Source organism: Anser cygnoides, chromosome 1 (assembly GCF_040182565.1).
Source record: "Anser cygnoides isolate HZ-2024a breed goose chromosome 1, Taihu_goose_T2T_genome, whole genome shotgun sequence".
NCBI lineage: Eukaryota > Metazoa > Chordata > Aves > Anseriformes > Anatidae > Anser > Anser cygnoides.
The window spans coordinates 87958754-87982307 of NC_089873.1; the positions used below are offsets into that span (position 1 = coordinate 87958754).

Sequence of the window (23554 nt, forward strand, 5' to 3'; positions counted from 1 at the left end):
TTCTCAGATAGCATTAAATGTGTGGGGAAAAAAAGAGGATGTTTACAATAAACACTTATCTTTCATTTGTAGACAGCAAACATTAATTGTGGGATGGGAATAATAAACAGACGAGGCGGATATCTAGTCAGACTGGAGAGGAGTACCCTCAAAGTGTTCTACTTAAAAAGGTTGCCCACAGCCTGTACTGCAGAGATGTCAGCATTTAGGGGAACCTTGTAGGGCTCTGAGAGGATTGCAGGGTTTCCTATGTGACTTGTAGGGATGATTTCAGTTCTGAGAGTATGCAGAGCATTGTGCATGTGGCGGATCTCTTTTGAGATAGAGGATTTCCCTTTGCCATGTTTTACTGGATGCACGTACATTATAATAGTTCAGTTCTTTATTCTAGAATGAAATTAAATCTAGAGACTCCTCATCTCAACTGGTTGAACTCAGTGGTGTTTTGTTTTGAATTTGTGCAAGGTCTGCACCAGGGAGGAAACACACAGACCTGTTGGGAAGAACATGGATGTCTGATATTTTCAGTTCCAGAACCTTTGCCTGAGAAGCTGTGTTGAATTTATTTCCTTTTTATATTAAAAAAAGACAGCCTGAGCACTTGATTGTTTAAATACTGGCATGATGTGCCACTGCAGAGGCGTTTTCTTTTCATACTGCTTTCATTCAATAAGATGCGCATTTTTTCTGGATAAATGAACTCATATTCAGTAGTGCAATTGATGAATTCTCTTCTTTTCTTCCTTCTGTAACACTGGCAAGCAGTTCAGTTCATCCAGGTGTCAGTGCTTTTAGTTGTGTGATCAGAATTTTCTAATGAGGGGAGGACCCTGCAAGAACTGGTTTCAAATCACTTTTCAAATTCCAAAAAAGAAAAAAAGAAGCGGAGCCATCTTAAAATTAACAGCTGGAGTATTATTTTCTTTATGGCACTTCAAAAGGGAAAGAACAGAGATGGATTTTTTTTTTTGCTTGTGTGAGTGAAAGCTTACACAGCTTTCCTCCCATTTTTCTCTGGTGTTCACCCCCCATCTTTACCATAGAAATGTAATTCCCCCTCTGACTTTCCTCTGAGGTTTGTTCTCTGTGACGCAAGCTTAGTTTGGTGGTCACAATCTGATTCTGTTCCTTTCAGTTTTGCTCACTTTTCCCGTGTCTCACCTTATTTTTGGGAACACTGCCACTGTTGATTAGTTTTAATGACCTTTTCAGCGAGATTCTTTGCTGTGTGTGTGTGAAGCCGAAGCAAGCTGAATGCAGAAATAAAGCCGTGTGTAGCGGCTGCAGGGTGCTTAGGGCAGAGTGGTGCCTGCACAATAGCACTCCGCCCCAGCCCATGGAGAAAAAGCTCAAGTGGGATCGGCATTGCTAGATTGCAGTTCTTGTTTTCTTTTAGCAATGGGGAGGAGATGGATCGATCACATTTAAATAATCATTTAAATGTTTTGCTGTGGGCTCCTTTTTTTTTTTATTTTTCTGTGAAAATGTTGCTACTAGGAGTGCCAGGAAAATTTTCCCCCTCTTTTCTCCTTCCCCAAGCCCCCAAGAAAGAAATGACAGCAGTTAACCATCCAGGCTTGCAGGTTCATGGAGTAAAAACTCCGTATCTGAAGTGACTGGCTCCTGACCTTGCTCATTATCTCTAAGAGTCATGTCTATTTTACCTATGATCGTGGAGGGAAAGAAGCAGTGCTAGATCAGAACACCTGGACAAATCTGTTGCTTGAAATGCATTGTTTTCTCTCAAAAGTACACAGAGGCTGTGTTTCCAGCCACAGGATAGTTGTATGACATTCAGAGTGAAATGGTGGGCATTAATAAGGTGCGGTTGGACTGCAGCATTGGGATATGGTGTTTCCATTCGACAAGTCTGATTTTTACCTAGTGAGGCATTGAGTGGTTAAGGCAGGTGATGGATTACATGTGTATATATAACTATTTTACTAAATATAGTGCTTTCATGACTTCAACACATCAGTGTTGCTGCTCTACTTAACCGAGAGAGTAAAAAGCATTTTGAAATGTGAACTGGGACAGGAAGCTACATAATACCTTCTGTCACTTCTAGACAGACAGAAGTTCTCCTGACAAGGCTGGTCAGGGATACCCGGTAGTGTTACAGAGACATGATGACACAAGAAACCATACAAGCCAGACTGCTCAGGGCACTGATGCTTTTGTTTCTGCTCACTGGTAGTTCGGTGTGTAAAGACTTATGACTTGAAGAGGTAGTCCAAGTTTACAGTAATAAAAGCCTGTTTTGTATTTATAGTGTCCTAGTGAGAAAGTTTTTGCCCTTCCAAAGTCTCTGTAGGAATAGAGTCTGTAAATGCATTACAAATTGAGATTGTAAACCAGCAGCACAGTGCAGAACTGCAGTCGAATGACAGAACTTAAATTTGCAGTAGAAACAGATTCTCATGCGCCTTTGCTGCGAAATGGGGCATTTGGTATTTAAAACAGTGGTAGGGAACAGCCTTCCCTGGGTTTTCGGATGAAGGCAGTTAAATTGCCTTTCAATTGAGTAGCAATTCAAAGACAACCTCTACCTTCCCGAAGCCTTGAATGTGAGGTTAATTCTGGAAGAACACGCTCTTCTCATTAGAGGCGTCTGACCAGTATGGAGAAATGACAGGGTGCTTGCGAGCTTTCTTCCTGAGAAGCTTGGTGCCTGCTGCTGTGTACCAAGGCTACCCTAACAGTTAATTCTCAAGTGCAAAGGAGAAGAAATGAACATTCTTGCTGAACTCATGCAGCTTGATGGAGTGCCAGCCCTTTTGTAGAAATTGCTTGATGTTATAAAATAAATATTGTATTTAATGTGTTATTTAACGTCAACCAAGGGGAAATTATATCGCAAGGTAATAAACTGTTCTTTTATGAAGTTGCTGTAGTTCTGATTACATTCTTTGCAGAATGGGGAACCTGTCATTATAAAGCTTGGACAGCTTCAGCTTCCTTCAGCACTTGGAAACAAGCAGGTCTAATCCAGCAGCAACACTAAGTTCCCAGTTGCTTTTCACCTGAAAAAGATTATGTATATTCAGCTGTGGTATTTCAAATCAGTTTAATGACTTTACCAAAGTAACAGATGGTCTAGGAATGCTATTACAATTAATTAATAGTAAAAAAAACTTATTTTTGCATGTAGATCTTGGGGCTCTAGCATGTGTGGTCACCAGGATTCTGATGAAATGTGGCAATAAATATGAGTGAAAGAACAAAAGCTGGTACTTGGATGAATAGGGATGGTTGAAAATTTCCTGTGTACCACTGTAGAACAGTACTAGCCGTGGCAAGAGGTGGGATTTTATCTTTTCCGAATCAGGAGTTTGATGTGCTGGGGAAATTTGCTGAAAGCCGGAAGGTTCAGCCTTTCAAAGTGGCACAATAAACCAACGGTCTTGGCGTTGTCTTCCTGCTTTCCAAGTCAGAGGCTTCAAGGTCTCTGAGCTTTGATCTTGGAGCCAGCGCCTGAGAGGCACTGCCTATTGCAGGAGTATTGCAGCTCTTGGCATCTAGCCATCATCACCAAATTTTAATTTTATTGTTGTTTAGGGATAATTTTGTCTCAACTGAAATTCCTTGAGGGGGTTTGTTTCATAAGCACGAGCAGGATTTTTTCCTTCTCCCTTGAACAAAATTCCACCCCGAGGTGTTGCTGTTTCTTGGCTCCATTAAGGTTGCATGCATTTACTTTGCGCATATTCAGCTACAGCTATTTCATATACATAATGCAGTTGCTGTGTAAGGTTTTGGATATTGTTGGTAAGTGAGCTAGGAAGTGAGAAAACCAATTCAACGTGGTAAATACCAGGCTGTTAACTGGAAAGCAAAGAAATAAGATACAGGATACGTAATAAATTGAACAGTAATACTGTTTTGGCAACTAAACTGTGTACTGACACAGCAAGAAAAAATTTGAGATACTAGGTTCTGTAACAAGGCAAAACAAAATGGAAAAAGTCTGGAAAATAAGGGTTGATTACCAAGTAAAATATTAGTATGCTGCTGTTAAATATGATAATCACAGTAGCTTCAGAGATATGAGGTTAGAAATTCATAGATTTTCACCAGTCTGTACTGCCTCTGAATAGAGTCTTATGCAGGTTTCCAGGTTGACATGTTTCTCAGGGTGTGGGGCTTTGGTTTGTTTTCACTTTTCCCAGTTAGAAACGAACAAAAACCCACCCAAAACACCCCCACCTACCCACTCACACACACTTCCTTGTCTTGTTGGGTGCTTGAGGTTTTAATGTTTGGGAAGTATTTTGTGATCATTAGATAAAATACACTGAATAAATATACAGTGATAGATAATGAATTTTTCCCTTCTTCCCCCAGTATTTCAACTAACGTTAAGTATTGCTTGAATAAGTAATCCTTATCTTTTACTACTGGGACACTGTTATTTTTAACTGCATATGGCTCCACACATGAAGGTATGTTCCTTTACTTTTCCTGCCCAAGAAATAGCAAGTGTCTTGAATTTAGTTTTGAGATTGTGATTTTTTTCTGAATCCCCAGTCTGTTTTGTGTTACTCAGTATTCAATTTGTCATTTTCAGGGAGCATTATTCAAGCTACAATAAGCCTTTGCAGCATTTGGCTTCTGTTGCACTATCTGCTCAGCTTTCGGCTTTCTGATTGCTGTCAAATATCTGCACTATGATATTCAGTTAGCTTTTGATAGTTTTTTTGGATATTCTGGAGCTGATAGCACTTAGTAGTAACCCAGCGCTGACGACAGGAATCTTTTGTTTTGAATTCTCAATAATAACTAGTAAAAATAGAAAAAGTATGGCTACCAAGAAAGCTTTGACTCTATATTACGTCAGCTTCCTGAAAAAGAAATGACATCCAGATAGTGAAACTGTTGTACCAGTAGGCTTTTTTGACTGAATTAGTAGTGAATGCTCTTAAAACTGTCCTTCATTATTAACCCAAACCAGTTACTAAGACATGAGGGTAGGTAAGTGAGGAGCCACTAACAGTGCATTGCAAAAGGTAATTAATCAGTTGTCAGGAGGACTTGGTGCGCTCTTCCCAAGTGACATTCATAGGCTGCCTGGTGTGAGCTGCTGCTTCTGTGGAGCGGTAGTCACGTATCTGCGATATCTTAATCGGTTGCTGTTAAAATGAAGGTGATGTCAAATGTTCACTCTTGCCATTTCACTACAGTAAGACAAGATTGAATAAATTGAGAGGAAATGAGTCAGTCTTTGTTTAAATACCCATTAGTGAATGGTGCACAAAGCCTTGCCGTGAGCAAAGTTGTTCCCTGTACTCTAGTTTCTTTTTAGTCTCCTGGCCACTCTAAAGTAAACACAAAGGGAGTTTTTAGATGCTGTGGAAGTTGCATCATGTCAAGACAAGAGGTAGATAGACTCTTATGTGATTTTAAAGGAGGTACCAGGGAGATAAGAGTTCTCTTGGTTCAAAAAAATAAAAAAAAAGAAAGTGTTATCAATACATGGTAAAACAATGTATAGTTTTTACAGTACCATTTAACTGAAGCTTCTGGATTACACTGAAGCCATAGGTCTCAAGGCTGCCGTTCTCATAAGCTTGATTTGACAGTTTGTGATAAGGACGTGGTTCCTTGTTTTTCTGCTTTATCGGATTTGGAAAGCTTAAGTAAACTCCCTGGCTGAGTTTGAGACTACTTGACAGTCTGTCCTCTATATGTACCAAACCTCCCCTCATTTGTGGGACGGAAGTGCTATCTAATCCTGTGTTTCTATAAGCAGTAGTGTACCCAGCTCTGTCATTCAAACAGTAGCCTTTCTTTTTCCAGCAGCAGCAGTTGGTGTGAGAGAGGGATGGAGAGGCCAAAAAAGGGAGGGCTTCTAGCCCACAAACCTCGAGTTGGTGGCCCTTATAGCATAGGAAGAACTGATACAGCGATTCCCCTCTGTTCTTCTGCTTCCTTCATGTCCGTAGCAAGTCTATCTCTCTATGAGAATGTGCATGTAAGAAAAGCTGCTTAGGCAGCATTTCCTTCTGTAAGAGCCATTCTTATCTTCTGGAAAAGGTTGCAAAGGTGGGAATAGCTGTTGGCTGCTTGTTGGGCCACACTGTTTTTATACTGACTTTTGAATGGACAAATCTTAGAAGAAGAAATAAAGAAGCAATATGGTAAAGTATCTTTGGCATGAGAAGATATTTGGCTTAATTGCTTCCAGTTCTGTTTTCATTTCTGTAGGCACTAGAAAGTCTAGAGTTCTTACTTTGGTTTGACTGGGAAAGGATATCAGAAACTTAAAAAGAGGGTGAGAATTTAGAGGGCTCTTATGATTGCGATGTGGATGGTTTTTCTTTTTTTTTTTTTCCTTCGTATACCTAGTATAGCCTTTAAGTCTGATGTATCTTAAACCCCAAATACCAGAGCAATTACCTGGTTTTGGTAGCAACATTTCTGGAGGCGTTCTTTGAAGTTTCCCTGAAGTATTCCCAGCGGACGTTCACAATTAAGAGAAGTAAATAGTTGGAGACAGAATACATAATCTACATAGTGACTTTGAGAATAGGAAGTCTCTGAGTAGAAAGGTGATTGCTGTGCACATCACAGGAGGAAGAAGACTCTACAAGAGTTATTTATACAATATATGCATTCCCTTTCTGAAAGCGTATGCCTGGAAGCTGCACTAACAAAGTAAACAGATGAGATTTCTTTTTAACTTTAAAATAATAACACTGCTGCCTCCAGTCAGTGTCATGATGAATGAATTTTTTTTACGATCTGTATGCTGGATTAATGCAGTGTGCTTTATTTGGGTTGCTTTATAAATTATTTTTCTGATGACTGGTTCAAGTATGGTATATGACTATACTCTGCTTGTTGCCCTAAATGTTAAGTATTAGCTTTGTTCTAGAAGTGTCTTTTCTTCAGAAGATGTGCTTAGCACCTTGTTCTCCAGTATGCACGTGATAACTTAGGACCAGTCTGCTAAGGAGTTAGTTTGTGACTGTTCTGCCACTCAGTAACGTCATGATAGATATTAGTTGTCTTTGGTGTCTTCTATCCGTATACTTGAAACGTTCTTCATCCTACTTTTAGCTGAGATTGTCAAAATCTGGTTGTTGGGACTGTTTGGTTTAAGCAAGAGGAAATGTTCTATAGGAATTGAAACATGAAATGTATTACATGAAAGAATTTTTTAACTTTGTTTCTTTAGTGGAGTGTCTTTGTTTCCAGGCCCCTGATTAATTTTCTAAAATCTTGGTTGATTTCAACCAATTTGACAGAAAAGCAGAAGTATTTAGAAAATTTTCTGCGATTTCCATGAAACCGAGTAAGGGAAGGAGAGGGATCCTAGGGGTGGAAGACAGTAAGATGGACTCATGACAGGCATTCAAGAGTTAACATTATTAAAGTTGTCCTTAAAAATGAGGACAAGAAAAGACTCAGTCAAATATAACATGAAAACTTAGCAGACAAGCTAGGGTTCACAGAATGATGCATTTAAGTTGGTCAAGATTCTGGGTTTGTGTAGAATAAAAGTAATTTTAACATATTTATGTATAGTTTGTTTTTAATAGGGTAGGAGGATTCTCAGAAACAGAAGTCTCTGTAATCATTAATGTATTTTCTTTGCCAACTGTGAGATCTTAAATGCTTTCCAGCATCAAGTCAGATACTGCAGTTGTCTTCAGGTAAGAGCTTTGGGTGGCAAAGGTAAACTTCCTTTTGCGAAGAAACAAGTGTGGGAGCAAACCAGATCCTATAGAAGGCAGTAGAAATTCTGGATTCAGTGCTTCTACTCTTCCCCAAAGTTTTAGTTTTAGTCTCAGATATTTTAGATTTCTATAATTAGTACGCTGTAAATATCCTAGTGCTGTCTGCTTCATATGGGTGTAACACTGTCAGTATTCAAAGTGTTTTATAAATGTAATTAATACTCAAAGGCACTCGCGCTGCACAAAACAGATTTGATTTTTATCTTCAATTGCTTAAATTGCTCTTTAAGCTCTTTACTTCCATCTATTTTTGCTTCTACTTAGTATCCATAATCTGAAATACATTATCTAGCTTGTAAAGTTGACATAATAGGTACAGATTCTGCAACTCTGTAGTGGAATTTCCCCCAAAATTATTTTTTTAAAGCAGAATGACTTCAGAAAACACAGTTCTTAATTGTACAAAGCAAGCTTCTGTTAAAGAAACAACATTTCTACAGGCTTTATTTCACGATGATTCCCAGGTTACCTTATGGGTGGTGTAGTAGGCTATCAGTCATTTTAGACTTAAGTTCCATGCATAAAGGAAAACCTACAAAAGTAGGAAGCCTCTTTTCTTTTTCCAGACAAAGGGGCAAAATATATGATCTTAAAAAAGGGACTTGGGGTTAAAAACCCTTAACTCAGCATGCCTTTTGGCTTAGTTCTTAAGTTTGATAACTGTGAACGAGTCTCGTATTTTTTGTACATGAGGCAAAACAGTTCTTAATAGATGCCTGATCTTGTGAGGAATTTGTACAGGTTCTAAAGCGGTAACATGGATTCCTGCCTTTAACAATAAAAATGGTGGCAACGTGAGAGGGAATCTCTTAGAGCACAGCGATAGCTAAACTCCGCTGTGTCCGTGGCTGCACTGGCAGTCTGCTAGAGCTGTACTTGTTTGTGAGTTAGTGTATAAATGTGCATGTTTGTATAACTTGCATAGTCTAATTGCACATTTGGATTTTGAAATAAGATTAGCATTGTGCAAGCTCATCAAAATACATATCCTTAAAAAGTAGACACTTCATAGTGCTATTTGAAAAAAGAAAGACAAGTGGTGTAAGCTGTACCCAAACTCCAAATCTTTAAATTAATCCCACCTTTTTTTGTTCAGATAGAGAAGCGATCTGTTCTCAAATTAGAGTAGTGAAGTAACGAGAAGAGCATTATCAAGTAGGTACATTGCATTATGGATGCTACTTTCTGCACTCTGGAAATAGTGTTCTGTAGGTAGACATTTATGTTGTCAGAATATGTAAATCAGTAAGGAGACAGGGTAATTGTCAATAAGGGACAACTTAAGATCCCTATGCATTAGAGGTCTCTTATGGAATTAACTTAATGATTAACTATTAATAATTTATTGTGATATTGACACACGACTGTCTGTACGCTTTGCAATCTCATTTTATTACAAATATTATTGGCAAGCATTTTCAGTATATACATCACAGATAAAAATCCACAAAGGAATATCTAAATTGCATGCATGTAGTTGCTGCACAGTACTGAGGGGAGGTGGTGGTCTAGAGAGAACAAAAAAGATGCTTGAGAAAAGTGCAGTCTGCAGTTATGAATTATTTCATATAAGTATTGCCTATGGCATGGATATTTAAAGAGGGTGAAAAGCCGAATATATTACGAGCGCTAATATTAACTGCTGTTGGTGAGCTAGTGGAGCATGCTCAACCAATTTAAAGCGGAGGAGACCAAACTTGGGAGTCTGTCTCAGATGCACACTGATTTTTTTTTTTAACTGAGTTCTAGCCGCTTTGTGTTTTGAAGAATTAATGTGGTGATTCTTACTGTAAGTAACGATAAACCATTTGGGGGGAGCTGGTGCTTTGGAGCAGTTTGCGTGGAGTGGTCTTGCGTTCTGCTGGAGGGATGCAGGCGGTATTCGGCTGTGAGCTCGCCCCGCAGATGGCGCTGGTTATTTTGATGCGCTCTCGCTGCTGTCCGAGCAGGAATCGCTGTGCTGGGAATTCTGATTGGGCTGTGTATAAAATGTATGCTTTTCAGGTGACTACTGGAAGCCAGATGTTTTTTGATAAGATTCTGATAAATGTATTGGGATCCACTGAGAATAAGATTTAACATGAAAATAAATAAAAAGCACCCCGGGGAATAATTCTATTGTGTTTATATTCCTTAGTTCAGAGACTTATTTATTTATATATTTTTTGTTCTGTTCCTTCCTTCTACCTCTCCTTAATAAGAGCACTGGACAATTTATCCCCATGATGAAATTATATGAAATGTTTTCTGCCCTTTTTTGAATCCAAAACCTTCAGCAATGCATATAGCACAAGTGAATTTTCAAAGGAAAACTCTTTGAAGTCCTTTTTTCTTTTTTCTTTCTTTGTGTCTGTCTCCCCCTTTCTCCATCTCTCCCCCCTCCTTCTCTCTGTCTGTCAAGTTCAAGAGCAGCTCAGATGCCATGAATTAAGTGAAGCACAAAAGGGGAAAAGGAGACCCTTTTGAAGAACAAAGGCCTCCCATTAGGCTGCCGTGTTCTTTCTCTGACCAAAATTGCTCCCTACATGGTTTTTATTGCTGTCCACATGCTTGGCACATAAGGTAAATACAGTAGGACCCTCGTTACCTCACACTCTCTCTTCCTCTTCCCTCTTCAATAAATGTTTTGTCTCTTTGATGTCCCTAGTAATTCTTATACTGATTGTTCCCACCCTCATAAAAGCCCCAGGGGTAGTCATGGTGGTGGATAGCATTAGATACTGTGTAAATGCTTCCAGAAAAGAAGACAAACTGCAGGCAAAGAATTTATTTCAGGTGGAAGAGAATGGGAAGGAAATACAGATGTTTTCTTTTCTTCTTAACATGTTGTCTCTATGTCCCTGCTACACTTGCATATCTCATTGAAGTTCATAATTTCTTCCTGTTTATTTCAAAAAGGAACAAGAAAATAGGACTAAATCAGAGTTATGAGGAAATGCATGCCACAAGACTTTCAAGGTATAGAAATCTTTTCTTAAGCCTTACTGATTTATCTTTTCTTTAAGATTTGGACAGCAATTTGTTCCATAGTTTTGGTGAAAAGTACCAGCAAAGGTTCAGACTTGGACAGGTTTAAAATTTGAACTTAATCAAGTGACACTTAAAAATAGCATTGAAAAGTATCACCCATATGCAAAAACTTTAACTAGTATAAAACACTGTACCTTAAGCCTAAAACAGCCACTAAACTTTCTAGTACTTCAATGACAATATTCCCTAGTAGTTCCTAAGACACCTTTGGGGAGCTGATTTTTTTCATCTTTCAAAAACTCTGCCATAAATAATTTGTATGGGATAGCATAATTCATGCCTAAGTTGTATGCTTTACAATTTCCAGGCAAGTATTTCCTGGAATTTGTAATTTATGTTCTCCCAACTTCTGCTTCTTCACAAATAAATCATTTTCTAGTATATTTATTTGGTTTGATATTTGTCTGCTTTCATCTCTTAATTCTGCATTTTCACTGACAAAGTATTTTTAGTAGTTTGTATAACACAGTTAAATATGTAACGATTAAAACAAAATACCATAGCATTTTTATCTTGTTTTTGGCACTGCTGTTTAATGCTACCACCTCACCTCACGGAGTATATGCTTTTATGAGTATATACTCTGGTAATTCCAGACAAAATGTCAACAAGGCCACTTAAAGAAGCAACAATGACTTTAATTGATTTATTTTGTAGATTACAAAGCAAGGAAAATCCACCTTGAAATCTGAATTTTATGGCAAGTTTGATTTTTTTTTTTCCTGTTGATCAAGTAGCATAAGAAATCTTGTAATAAGTCATATCGATTGTAATTAGTGAAACTTCTCTCCACCCTGTATGGGAGTAAGGTTTTACACATCCATACAAGCACACAGCCCGCATCCCTGCAAAGGAATTGAATTCACTTCCCTGTCCACTTATAATTGGCCCATTTAGCTTTCTGCCCTGTATGTGTCAGGGGGAAGCGAGGCTGGCATTTAATGTACTTGCACTACAGAATTGGCTTATTTTGATTCATATTTTATGCAAAATGCATAACTTCAGATGTTCTGGTAGAATACTGTGTAGGTAGCAGTAGTACCTCTTGTGATAAGTATGGATGCTGTGATTAATAGCGGTGGCTATAGCTGTCTGAGACTGGAAGATGAACCTTTGTTTTGTCTGTTTTCTCCCACTTGCCGTGCACCATTTGTCACTAATTTAAAACCTTGTGTTTTCAAATTCCATCAGATTATATCACTGTCTTTTTTTCTGTAAGAACACATAACATACATGTGAAAAGCCTGCTTAATTGTTCTGTTGGAGCTCTGCTTCTCTACTGAATATTTAAACTCCAGAAGGGACCACTATGTTTTTTTAATGATATGTCTGTATGAAACAGGCCTATGGCCTGAATTTTATGAGTTTATCTGGTAACTTCTGTACAAAACCCAGTAACACATAGTAGAAGTAGGGACTTTGCCTGTTGAAGCCTTCTTGAAATAAGTGATGAAATAACATACTATCAAGAGGCTTAGTTTTAATTACTCAAAACAGAGTTCGTTACTTACATGAACTCCAAATTTTCAACTACAGTGTCCAGTGCCTTGAGGTAGAACCTAACAGTGGAAAAGACTCCTTCTATTGCTGTTCTTGAAATAAGCTGAATGTTTTTAAGAAATGGTGATGTCTTCAGGAGGTTTTCGTGTCGCCATGCTGATGCTTGTAAAACGAGATTTCAGCTGAGATCCGTGCCTTAGCTTCAAAAAGCACTGAATATGATGTGGAGATAGGAATCTTTCAACCAACTGAAATACAGCTATATCTCCTATTGTGACAGCTGGGGCACAGGACTGGTGGAACTGTGGGTTTTCTGATAATAATTCAGGTGGATTTGAACCTAACACTGCTCTGACTGCTTCAAGAGAGATGCTGCTCTTCTCTGCCACCAGTTGTGTTCTTCTGCCTGTTCTGTTATCTGCTGCTGCTGACCTGATAAGGCTGAAATGTATCCTCCAAGAAAAGAAGAATCTTAGTCAGAGCAGCAATCTCTGCTATCCTCTTGACAGCATGCGTCTCTGAAGTTGATAGGGAGCTGCAGAGATGGAGGCGGAAAAGGTTTTTTGGCAGCCCCCCATGCCTGAGCCAGTGGTGCAATCACAGGGTGCCGTAAGCAGGTGGCCATCCCGTCACCAAGCGCCTTTCTAGCCTCCATGCTGTTTTCTTGGTTGTTTTTGACCTAAACTCCTGTAACTCCCAGAAAGAGACTTTTAAAAGAGGTTTTCGGGTTATGTTCTTTTTACAAGGGCTGTGTTGACATTAAGATTGTCACTTTGCCGTTACATTTTCAAGATCTCAGCTTTCTTGCATGTCTGTGGTGTCCTGAATGCTCCTTAGTACTAGTGCCAAGCTGCCATATGTGAGTCAGCCCTACAGATTGGATGTTTGGTACTGAGATTAAAAGGGCTTTCTATATCTATAACTCTCTCCCACAGTGTGAAAATGGAATTTATTTCTTTCGTGTTGGTGCCACCAGAAGTTTCTCAGGTTTCTCTTCGTTTTGAACTCTTAGTCATTCAGGAAAGGCTTGCTTATCACAGCTCTGAAATGTGAGGTTGGTTATTCTAGTCATTGAGATTCTCACGGGGTCAGTCCAGGATAAATGGTCCATTACGTCATCTACTCCTTCCCAAAGGGCTAATATTTCTTATTAGATTCCTGGTAGAGCTTTGAAGCTGTTTAACTACTCTGATCCTCATCACGCAAAATGTAAAATTTATTGAGTTAAAACAAATAAAATTTTCTGCTGCTTATTCTTTGGTTTGCAGACAACAATAAGCAAGACTCCACGCACTGTGAACTGTAAGAAGCTTTCTGAATTCTCTGCCACTTTAACAGACTCTTCTTTACTAGCTTGCTCTAAGTTACAGTATGGAGATTTGTTTAACTTGTTTATTCTACTTAGCTTTTTTTTTTTTCAGACAGCAACATGAAATAGGAACTTTTGAGAAGTTTCAGAGTTGCTTGGTGGATTTTGAATGTTGAATAAAACTTGCTAGGTTTATTACTACTCTGCTCTGAGTTGTGTACCTTACACTTGAGGTTTTTGTTGCTATGGGCAAGATAAAATGTGAAAACAATTAGAAATAGGTGTAGCAACAGTTCAGCCACATTCGGTAGTCCCCCTCTGGTGATTTTTTTGTGCTCTAGTGCTTTAGGAAAGGACTACCTGTGTGTTCTGCCATGATAGTGTGGACTTCTTGACTAAGCATTAGAAGAGAGGAGACTTTGGACTTGGCATCCAAACAGATTACCTCGTGGTAACCACTTACTCTGAAGGACATACAGTAACCGTCTGCACACAAGTACTTGGTCAACATTGTTTTGACTGCAGTCTGCTTTTATGGAGGACAAAACTAGTCTGAGCTATTCTACACAGCTGTAGGCACACAGCTGTTTAGCACAAGCTATTGACATACTATAACTTGTGGTACTGGAGACCTGGCTTTCTTTTACATGCCATCCTCCATCAGATCAAAGGAATCATCTTCTGTGTACTTCTGTTTCTGGAGTCATCAGGAATATTAAGACAGGTTCATCGCCTTGACTTCTGGGAATGGCAGTGCTGGCTTCTGTCCCTTGCTATGGTGGCTTTTTTTCCCTCTCTGTGACTTTGGTATTGCTGTTTTGCTATAGCATCCTTTTCTCCTTTTTATCCCTCATACATTTATTGTTTGAAATGGAGACAGTGGCATCAAGTCCTGGAGCTTTTAGATATAACTGATAAAACTAGTCCTGACTTAGTCTTGTCAGTTTGAGTTCTTTGTCTCTAGTCACTTGAATGTCTGTTCTCAACAGTTTTTGGCTTTTTTTTTCCAGGTCTGAGGAGTCTCCAAAATAAAGTCAATGTATAATCAACCATCTTAATTCAGATTACTGGTGTCAAATCCAGTGAGCTATATTTTGAAGATTGCATGTTTTGTTTTAAAGTGAAACCTAGTTGTTACTTCTCACCAATACAAAAACAACAAAACCCCACACCAACTGTGATTTTTAATCTTTTATGTTTATTTTCCTATCTACTCTCATTGACCCAGTCTAGGCTATTCTTGCTCTTTCTGATCTATTTGATCTCACTATCATTCCACTTTCTGGTGCTGCACATCTGAATGTGGAAATTTTTAAAGACTTTATGCTCAGAACTATTTCTAGCTGATTTTCTCTGTTCTGGGATTGGAATCAAGCCATATATCTCTGTTTTAGATCATTGTCACTGCAGTATCTGAGAGCCTCGTGATCTTTCCTCACAATATCCTGTGAGGCAGGAAGGATTTTTACAGATAATAACTGAGGCACTAAGGGCAAGTCCATAAAGGTATTTAGATATAGCACTTCTCTTGTGTGGAATTACTCTGTTAAAAGTACCATCAGGATAAAATTGGTGCCTAATTATCTCCTGCGGATTTTCTCGTGACTTGTCCGCACATTAGAAGTGGGGAGGTCTGAAACCAGGTCTCCTATGCCCGAAGTTAATATGGTGAGCATTATATTTCTTTCTTCATAGATGAGGATTTTCCACTTCTAGGAATATTAGCCCTTACATTACAATTTCATGCTAAAAGCAGCAACAGTAGCAAAGAAAGCCATGAAACCTATATTCTAATCAGATCTGTTCCTCCTTCTGCTTACCATGACAGAGCAGTCTATACAGAGAAGATAGGACTACTGTCATAATCTTAACTCCTTTAAGTTAGATCCTTTCTTCTGTCTATGCATCTACCTGTCTAAACCTCATTTTAGTCCCAGGAAAGTCTGTTGCACTGACTTTTGGATGTGTATACGTATGTAGTGATTAAAAGTTGGAGAGATCTGTTCTCAATAGAAGTCTTTAGATGTGGAGTACTTCTTATAGTCCTAACCTGTCACCTAGAGAGCCGTAAACTGTCTCCACTTAGCAGTTCTCTGATTTACTTTTAGGGAAGATCCCCCAACCTCAGCTTCCTCCCTTGATTCCTTTTCTAAATTACTTATGTATTTGAGTATATATTGTAATGCTATGTTGAAGTAACTGACTATTTGTGGTGAAGTCAGGGGTATTGTATAGATGGCTTGCACTTCGGCATTGCTGCCTGGAATTTGCGGTCTGTAAGCAAGTACTGGGTCTTCCTCATCCATTTCTGGGCATGGTATCCACACTGGAAGAGAGCAGTCCTGCAGAATGTAATTTTACATTGAAGCCCCGTGGATACTTTTGATATCACAGAATGGCTGAGGTTGGCAGAGACCTCTGAAGATCATCTTGTCCAGCCGCCTGCCGAGCAGGATCACCTAGAGCACGTTGTGCAGGATGGCATCCAGGAGGGTTTTGATTTGAATATCTTCAGAGGAGGAAACTCCGCAACCTCTCTGGACATATCTGTACTTGGATAGCTTAATTAACAGAATGAATTACTATTTCAAATAGATCTACATTTCCTGCTGTGTATTAACATACAATGTAAGAAAGTAGAAAGGAAATGAAGCTATCATGTTTGTGGCTGCTTATCAACTGTTATGTGTAAGCGCTCAGCTCTCCAAGGGGAGGCATGGGCACGGCCCAACAGTTCCTTTCCCCAGCAGATGTAATTTTCTCAGCAGAGAGAACACAGGTTTCCTAAACAGAGAACCACTGCTGACAACCTACTTCAAAAATAAAAATTACAGTTAGTAAAAACCCCTGTCTCCTGGCTCACCGGTGTGCACTGAACACTTGTGTGATCCGAGGTACTGAGAAGTAGCGTTCACGGTTGTGCTTGTCATTAGGAGCGATGCGTATGCTTTCTCCGTGAGGCCCTTCCGAGAGGCCGTTCTGCTTTTTCCTTTTGCTTGTCTTGTAGCCACAGTGTGGCTTTGCTTTGTCTCAGCTCAGAAAATTGCTACTGCTGTCGGCTGCGTGGGTTTGTTCTGCGAGCGCAGGCTGGAAGTCTCAGGAGGAGAGCAAGGCTCGCAGTTCTAATCTCTCCCTGCGTTGCCTCTGGTCAGGCAGTGGATTGTTTTTCTGGTTTTGTTCCTCCGGGTGGCATCTGTCTTCAGGAAAAATTTCCTTACAGCGAAGCGTAGACTGATGCTGAACTGTGGGTGTCTCAGTATTGCTGTTTCTGACTGCTAGGCTGAATTAATTATGTGAGCAGTTATAATGTAGGTGCTTGAGATGAGATGTTCGTGGCTGTGCAAAATGGAAGGGTTGCTCTTAAATTAACTTTTTCCCGTCCTCTGCAGTCTGTTATTTTTTGTTTCATTGTTTTTACTTTTTTTACTTTTTTCCTGAATAATAACATTTTATATTTCAAATGTATAGAATTGTTTTTGTGCCACTTGGGATACCTTTTGTGTCTGCTAATGCCTTTTGTGATCTTTTTGTCAATATTAGAAATGTTTCATGTGCCTACACACCACTTCACTTCAGTCTTTACCTCGCTGTGACTTTCTAGTTGGATATTTTTGTTATAAACTAATCAACTGTTTCTTTCTTATTCAAAATGATATATTTTAACTCTGTAAGTGTTTTGGTATTTTTGAAGGTTTCTCTTAAGTTCCTGTTTTAAAGAACTGATAAACACTTATTTAAAAGATTAGGTTGAAGCTCCTTGATGCACAAAATTAAAAATGTGAACAATATAGCCATACACAGCCAGATGTTGCAAGATCAGCACAAACCTGACAAAGCCTAGAAGGGATTCTGCTCTCGCTAGGTAAAGACTTGAACAAATACATGCGACTTGCAGTGCTCCCAAAGGCCAAAAGAAATGAATTCTCTCAAATCAAAGTGTGATTTCTCTGGAAAAGTTTGCTCCACTGAGAACACCTTCTCAGCATCTCCAGGGACTTAAAACCATAAAGGTCTTTGCTTTAAAGCAAGCTGGAGTTTGCACAGGGCAAGGGTGGAGAAAAAATTAATCCAATGAAGACTGCAGAGCCATGTGTATTTTGTTTCTTGGAGAAAACGTGCATATCTGGTTGTGTTCTGTGATAGCAGAGGTATCTTGTTTTCTGTTGAAAGGTACTGGTGATAGTAGTAAAGGGAGAGCTTTAAATGCTCACTTTATTGTTTAATTTTAAGAAATCAAGGCTTTCTGGGCTGGAATAGTGATGTATGCCGTTCATACCTGTAAAATCTGTTATTCATAGTAAAAGAGACCCAACTCATGCAACTTTGAGCAATTTTCCAAATATAAAACAAGTATATATTGTATACAGTGTTTGTATTGCTTTGCCTGAAGTAAGCTGCTCAGCAATTTTATTAGGCAGTTGCAGAGCAAAGTTAATAGGACTTCAGGTAGTCAGAACCTATGTAGATATTAAGCAAAAAACTTAAAATGTTCCGTTTTTGCTCATAGGGAAATCAGGACTAATGATGCAGGTTGGAAGTATGCTGTGTACAAATGGGCTAAATGCTATTAAAGTAACAGAAATGCTACTTAGTGTTTACTGGTGCATGAAACAATGCATAATGTATATATACTATATGAAACGTAATGTAGCCTGCCTTCCTCATAGGTGGTAACAACAGTATTTTTTCAGGTGGAGAAAGTTGCACAGAACCAAACTGTTGCGAGGCAGATACTTACAGCATTACTGGGACAGCTTTGCCTCCTCCACTCCTGCTACGTTTGTTTATGCAAGCTGTACTGGAGTCCAGGCTTTTTGGAAACGTGTGTGTTGAAGTTGCAGACATTGTTTCTTCAAATGCATTTTGAGCTTGTTTGATGTGCACAGAAGTTCAAAGTGGCAGTGCTGCTTTAAAATTAAAATGATTTTTTTTTTTGCATTTCAGCATGTGCTACTTAAAAAGGTGTGTTGCTGCTCCATGTAACAGATGGCAGCTCTCTTATTCGATCTGAGAGAATTTCCTGAGGAGGAACCTGGAAAAGTTCTGCTTGTGGAAATTTCCTCCTTCATGGGGAAAGGTGGGGAAGTAGTGAAGAATGGAAGTTAGGACTTGAAAATAGTTATTTCCCTGTCTAATCAAACTACTTTTCAGATCACCAGAGCTGTGGAGTCAACTGCTGCGTCCAGCAGATTTTGATTAAATTTGAGTACAGCATTTCCCTTTGTACAAAGCTGGATCTCTGAGGCTTGTCCTAGAGCACATGCTGTTTCAGTCCTAATTTCAAGCATTTGCATTCTTTGCATCTACTTTGAGATCAAGATTTTTCTTGCACCTTAACCTTGGTTTACAGAGCATTTATGATGCAAACAAGGTAGATTTAAGAGTGGCCTGTCCCTCAAGTTGAGGTTGAGTGGCTATGGAATACATGTGCAGTATGTTACAGAGTGGGAGAAAATAGGAGATTTAAAAGCAGGGTGAGTACGCCTTTACATAGTTTCCAGGTGGCAGGGAAAAATGATGTATTAACAAGAGATTTTCTTTCTTTGGGAATATATTTTTATTGTAAACCTGTTTACAAGCTCTAATTTAAATATGATACTGAAACCCTATAAGCTTTATTAAACCTCAGTTTGACAGGATTTTTTGGCGGGGTTATCTTTACGCTTGATTTCCAAAGAAAGTTGGGATCGACAGTCAGCATGATCAAATAATCTCGTCTCATAACTTTTTCCATCCCTTGTCCACTAGTTTACATTTGACAGGGGCATGGATGCCTCAAGGAGGCAACTGGTTTCTTAAGCATTGTCTAGTAGGTGGTCAAATAGAAGAAATTCTGCTACTACTCCCATGAAGGGAAGGAATTCAGTAAGAATGGAAGTCGCATCAATTATCAGAACATTAATGCAGGGAAGAGGTGTCTTATAAACATGCTTATTGCAGCAGAAGCTCATGAAATCAGAACCTCATCCTTAATCTATAGTGAGTATTTATAGAACATGCCCTTAGGGTAGACAACTCTTCTGTATGGTGAACTGTACAGTTACTTTCAACCTGGATCAATTCTTTAATCCTGCTCCTGGGAGGCAGTACAAGCAATCACACAGGCACAACCGAGGGAGTAGAGCAGGGGTGGAAGCAAGTGCAGGGGCATGGAACGTGTTGCAGAAGACACGGCTGCCAAAAGAAACACTTGCCAAAAAGATGGCTTCTCTGCCACATGGATTCTTGTTCTGGGGTGATGCAGATTTAAACTTTCCTGGAAATGAGGACACGTAGAACAGCTTTTTTGTAGGTGGAGTCCCTGATGTACCAAAAGGGACAAGCTCTTACTTCAGTCATAATCTGGTTAGAGAAAAAACTGCAAGAGGCAAGTACTTTAGAGAAGAACCTTTGCTAGTTTGATTGCCCACTGAATTACATTGCTACTGCCTGTGTTTTCTTAACGCTTCTGTCTTGCATCGTTTCAAGGGGGGAAAAAGCTTTGTATAACTTAAGCAAAATGTGAGAACGATATTTAGCCACCTATATTTTCTTGAAGGATTTCTTTGTTAAAGTGCAAATAGACTGAGAGTTTAAGGAAAACTCTGAAGTTGAGCAGTGCTGTGCCAACTTTTTTCAGCTTTCTCCATTAGAACATTACATGTATCAGATCTCGGTTCAACCCACGGTAAATATTTCTATGGCTTGGGCTCTGTCATCTTGTTCCTCATTACCATGGTAGGTAGTAGAAACAACACAGAAAAAAGTGGAGTTCCAGGATGTCTTTTCATTCTCCGTTGGTGGAAAGAGTTGACAGAACTCAACCTTGTGTGTTTTTTTCCTGCAGTCAGAGCAGTATATCAACTGATCTTGAACATGCTTATCTTTCAGCTGTTGATCGATAAAATCTAACTAGTAATTCTAAGAGATGAACACTGCTTCAACTGTCCTGAGTCAGTGTTGACAAAATGTGTTGATGTTGCTGTGGCTTTCTCTTGGCGTTGTTTGATGCATTGGTTTTTGCACATTGCCTTGTAGGTGAAGGAAGCTGAGAACATAAGACTGCAAGTGTGTTTTGCAGTGTGAGACTTCTGGGTGATCACAGTCCAGTGCTTTACTTGAGAGGAAAGCTAACTTTATAATGTACTGCTGCTAATGTGCCAAAGAAGGTAGCAATTGGCTACCAGCAGCAGCTGCTCTGAACTATGGATGTGTGATGGTGACCTGAGCGGTGACTCCTTTGTATGTCTGATTACAACATCATTCTTTACAGACCTTACAGTATAACCATACACTGCTGTTTCAGAAGGAGGAGTCTGTGTACTGAATTGTGGTTCTACACATAGTTAAGTCAACGTAAGAGCTCTCCGAAGCTGAACTGGGGAGTAACATCTACCCTTACTCCTTGCCTCTAGACTCTTCATCTTGCATTTCCTTGTTTCCCCTTAGAAATTCTTCTGCCTTTCTGGCAAGTTGTGTACCCTTCTGGAAGGGTCTCACTACTGCAAGCCAGCAGAACATAGCTACATGCGGTGGCAGATCCAAATGGGGAGCATGGCCTCCTTATAACAGTGGTAAGCCATCACCCTGCGGAAGCTGCTCTCTTCACCTTCATGCAGAAGTTATAAAATAATCTTTGTAAGTTTGATGCCACTGAAGGGACAGACCACTTCTGTGTCCTTTGTGTCTGTTTTCACGTTGACTTAACATGTTTCTGATTTAATTTGAAAGAAAGTAATTTTCTTTTAGCTTTTTATCAAGTTAATTTTCTTCTGGATCACCAGGTCAAATTGTTTGTCCTTCTGGTTAGATAGGCACCAAGGCCACTGTGAGGGCAGTGGTAGAGCCATTGTGTTGTGACTGGGGGAAGGAAGGAAGGAAAAGGAGAACTTTCTGTTCCGGTGGTGGATGCTATTAGATTGAATTAGCTATAAAATCTAAACGTAATGTGAGGCTGTGATTTAAACAACAACTCAAACCAAACTAGATTTTGTGTTCAGTCCTACGCTCAGTAGCATTTGCTCCATTGCACTTGTCTGACACCAGAGTCATCCAGGTTAGGGGGCTGAGCAGGCAGAAATTGTTTTTCAGGAGGGTTAAGCTTCTGCTGCGCAGTTTTCTGAACTCATGAAACTTGCTAACTGTGGGGTCACTTGAGTGCTGGTATCACCCTAAAGAAGGTATAGCCAGGGAAAGAGGGGATGCAGCTACGGCTTTGTCAATTTAGAGTGTTTCCACTGTCACACCAATAAAAGGCTTCCGGTACTTCTGCATTCACATAAATTATGTAGATGAGGTAATTGACAACCATAATGCTATCAAGTGGGAAATATTACATGAGTCAGAATAAGATGGTGTTTCTTCAGTCCTTGGGAAGAGTGAGCTACAGTGGAAATAATCAGGAGTTTGTGAAAAATATGAATCAACAAAAGAGATAAAGGAGGCTCTAATGGATAGAAGGTACTTGACTGGGGCTTCTGGGAGTCAATATGAGATGTTGTGCTTGGTGTGTTCCTGGCAATCATGTTCCCATGGTGATAGGAAAGCACTCAGTTATCTGCCTCTTGTGCCGGACTTGTATTGGACAGATGGAAATCAAAATACAGATCTTATACTTCTTGCATAATTAACATTTGCATCTCACTGCTGTGAGATGTAACTGAGGCCAAAAGATTAACAGGATCAGGAAAGAAAGGGGATTATTCATTTACAGTACATTATGTTAGGTTAAATGAAAGCTTTGTAAAGCCTTTGTAAAGAATTGAAAAACCATTATACAACAGGGAACAAATAACGTGCTAACTAAAGGGGATTAGGAAGAAACTTCTCTAATAAGTAGGCTATTCCATGGGTGTCCACTGTGAGGTTTCTTGTACCTAGTATTAATCAGGCAAGTTTTAAGGTGGGTGAGCCATCTCTTTGCAACAGGTTCTTATGACTGTTTAAACAGATGTTACCTGTTGATTTGAATATAAGTGTGTAGCTGGAAAGACCGCTTAAGGAAGCGAAGTTTAAATTTTGCTATGCGCAAAATCTCTTTCCAGACGAGAGAGCCTCTGGAGAAAGGATAGGGTCTGCTGTAATCAAAGTGGAACCAGAAACCTGACAAAGAAATAGCAAGGATGATTACTTGCAGCAGGGGTGTATGATGAAAATTGTAAGTGAGGAGGAGCACATGAAAGGCAAAATCAATGCTGGGGAGGTCGGTGCTGTTAACATTACCACTTAGAGAATTTTAACAGCACAGCTAAAATAGCAGGTGCATGAGTTGGAAGTGAACATACCTCTCATTTCAAGTGTGGTCGTTATCTTAAAAGATTAGTAAAAAATCTCTATTGAAAAACAGTAAGGTGAGCTAATCACCAATAAAAGGGGCCCTTAATATGATGTGCATGTTTCTGTAGTTGGACAGGACAAAAAGAGAATTTTAGTAGTCAAACTTATTATTTATTGCACAGGTAGGACAAATTAGTTGTAAGCTGAAGTAATGCCATAAGGTTCCAACTTGCACCATGAAGTAAAATTTAAAAGAGGAATTACAAGGGACACTGTTCAAAGGAGCTTTCAGCCTGGAACCTAGCTGTTGACTATTTCAGCCAAGCAGTCTGAGAGGTGCAGAACTCAGTGAAATACGCAAATACTGATGGCTGATATTTTTAATAATGTAAAAATAGGGGAAATCGAGAATAAGCTCAGAGGTGCTGGCTCATTAAAGGTGTTCCTCTGCTACCTGGTATATACTTTACATCAACAGGACTTGCTTGACAGACAGCTGCCCGTACACTGCTATTTAAAGGGAAGCTATAGATTTGAAAAAAAAAAAAAAAAACAATGAAAAATAAAAGATAGTAAATTCTTTACGTGGCTTCCTCCCCCTTTTCCCGTGGATGAGGCAGAGAAGTCCAGCCGGGGGTCTGGTTTTCAGTTATCTTTCTGGTGGTTTGGGAGACCGAGTCCCAGCTACAGCTTCATCAGTTTGCTATCTGCTGTCCTGTGG

General features: G+C 39.4%; 1 protein-coding gene across 16 annotated transcripts in view; it reads left to right on the forward strand.

Moving 5' to 3' along the window:
- POU2F1 (POU class 2 homeobox 1) overlaps window positions 1-23554 on the forward strand; it is a 118868-nt gene that overhangs the window by 20138 nt on the left and 75176 nt on the right. The window contains exon 2 of one of the 16 annotated variants that reach the window (XM_066990373.1): window positions 10638-10697. The exons of the other annotated variants lie outside the window; for them this stretch is intronic. Coding sequence (XP_066846474.1) covers window positions 10667-10697 — 31 coding nt within the window. The 5' untranslated portion in view covers window positions 10638-10666. The remainder of the gene's footprint in view (window positions 1-10637; window positions 10698-23554) is intronic. 16 annotated transcript variants of the gene reach the window in all.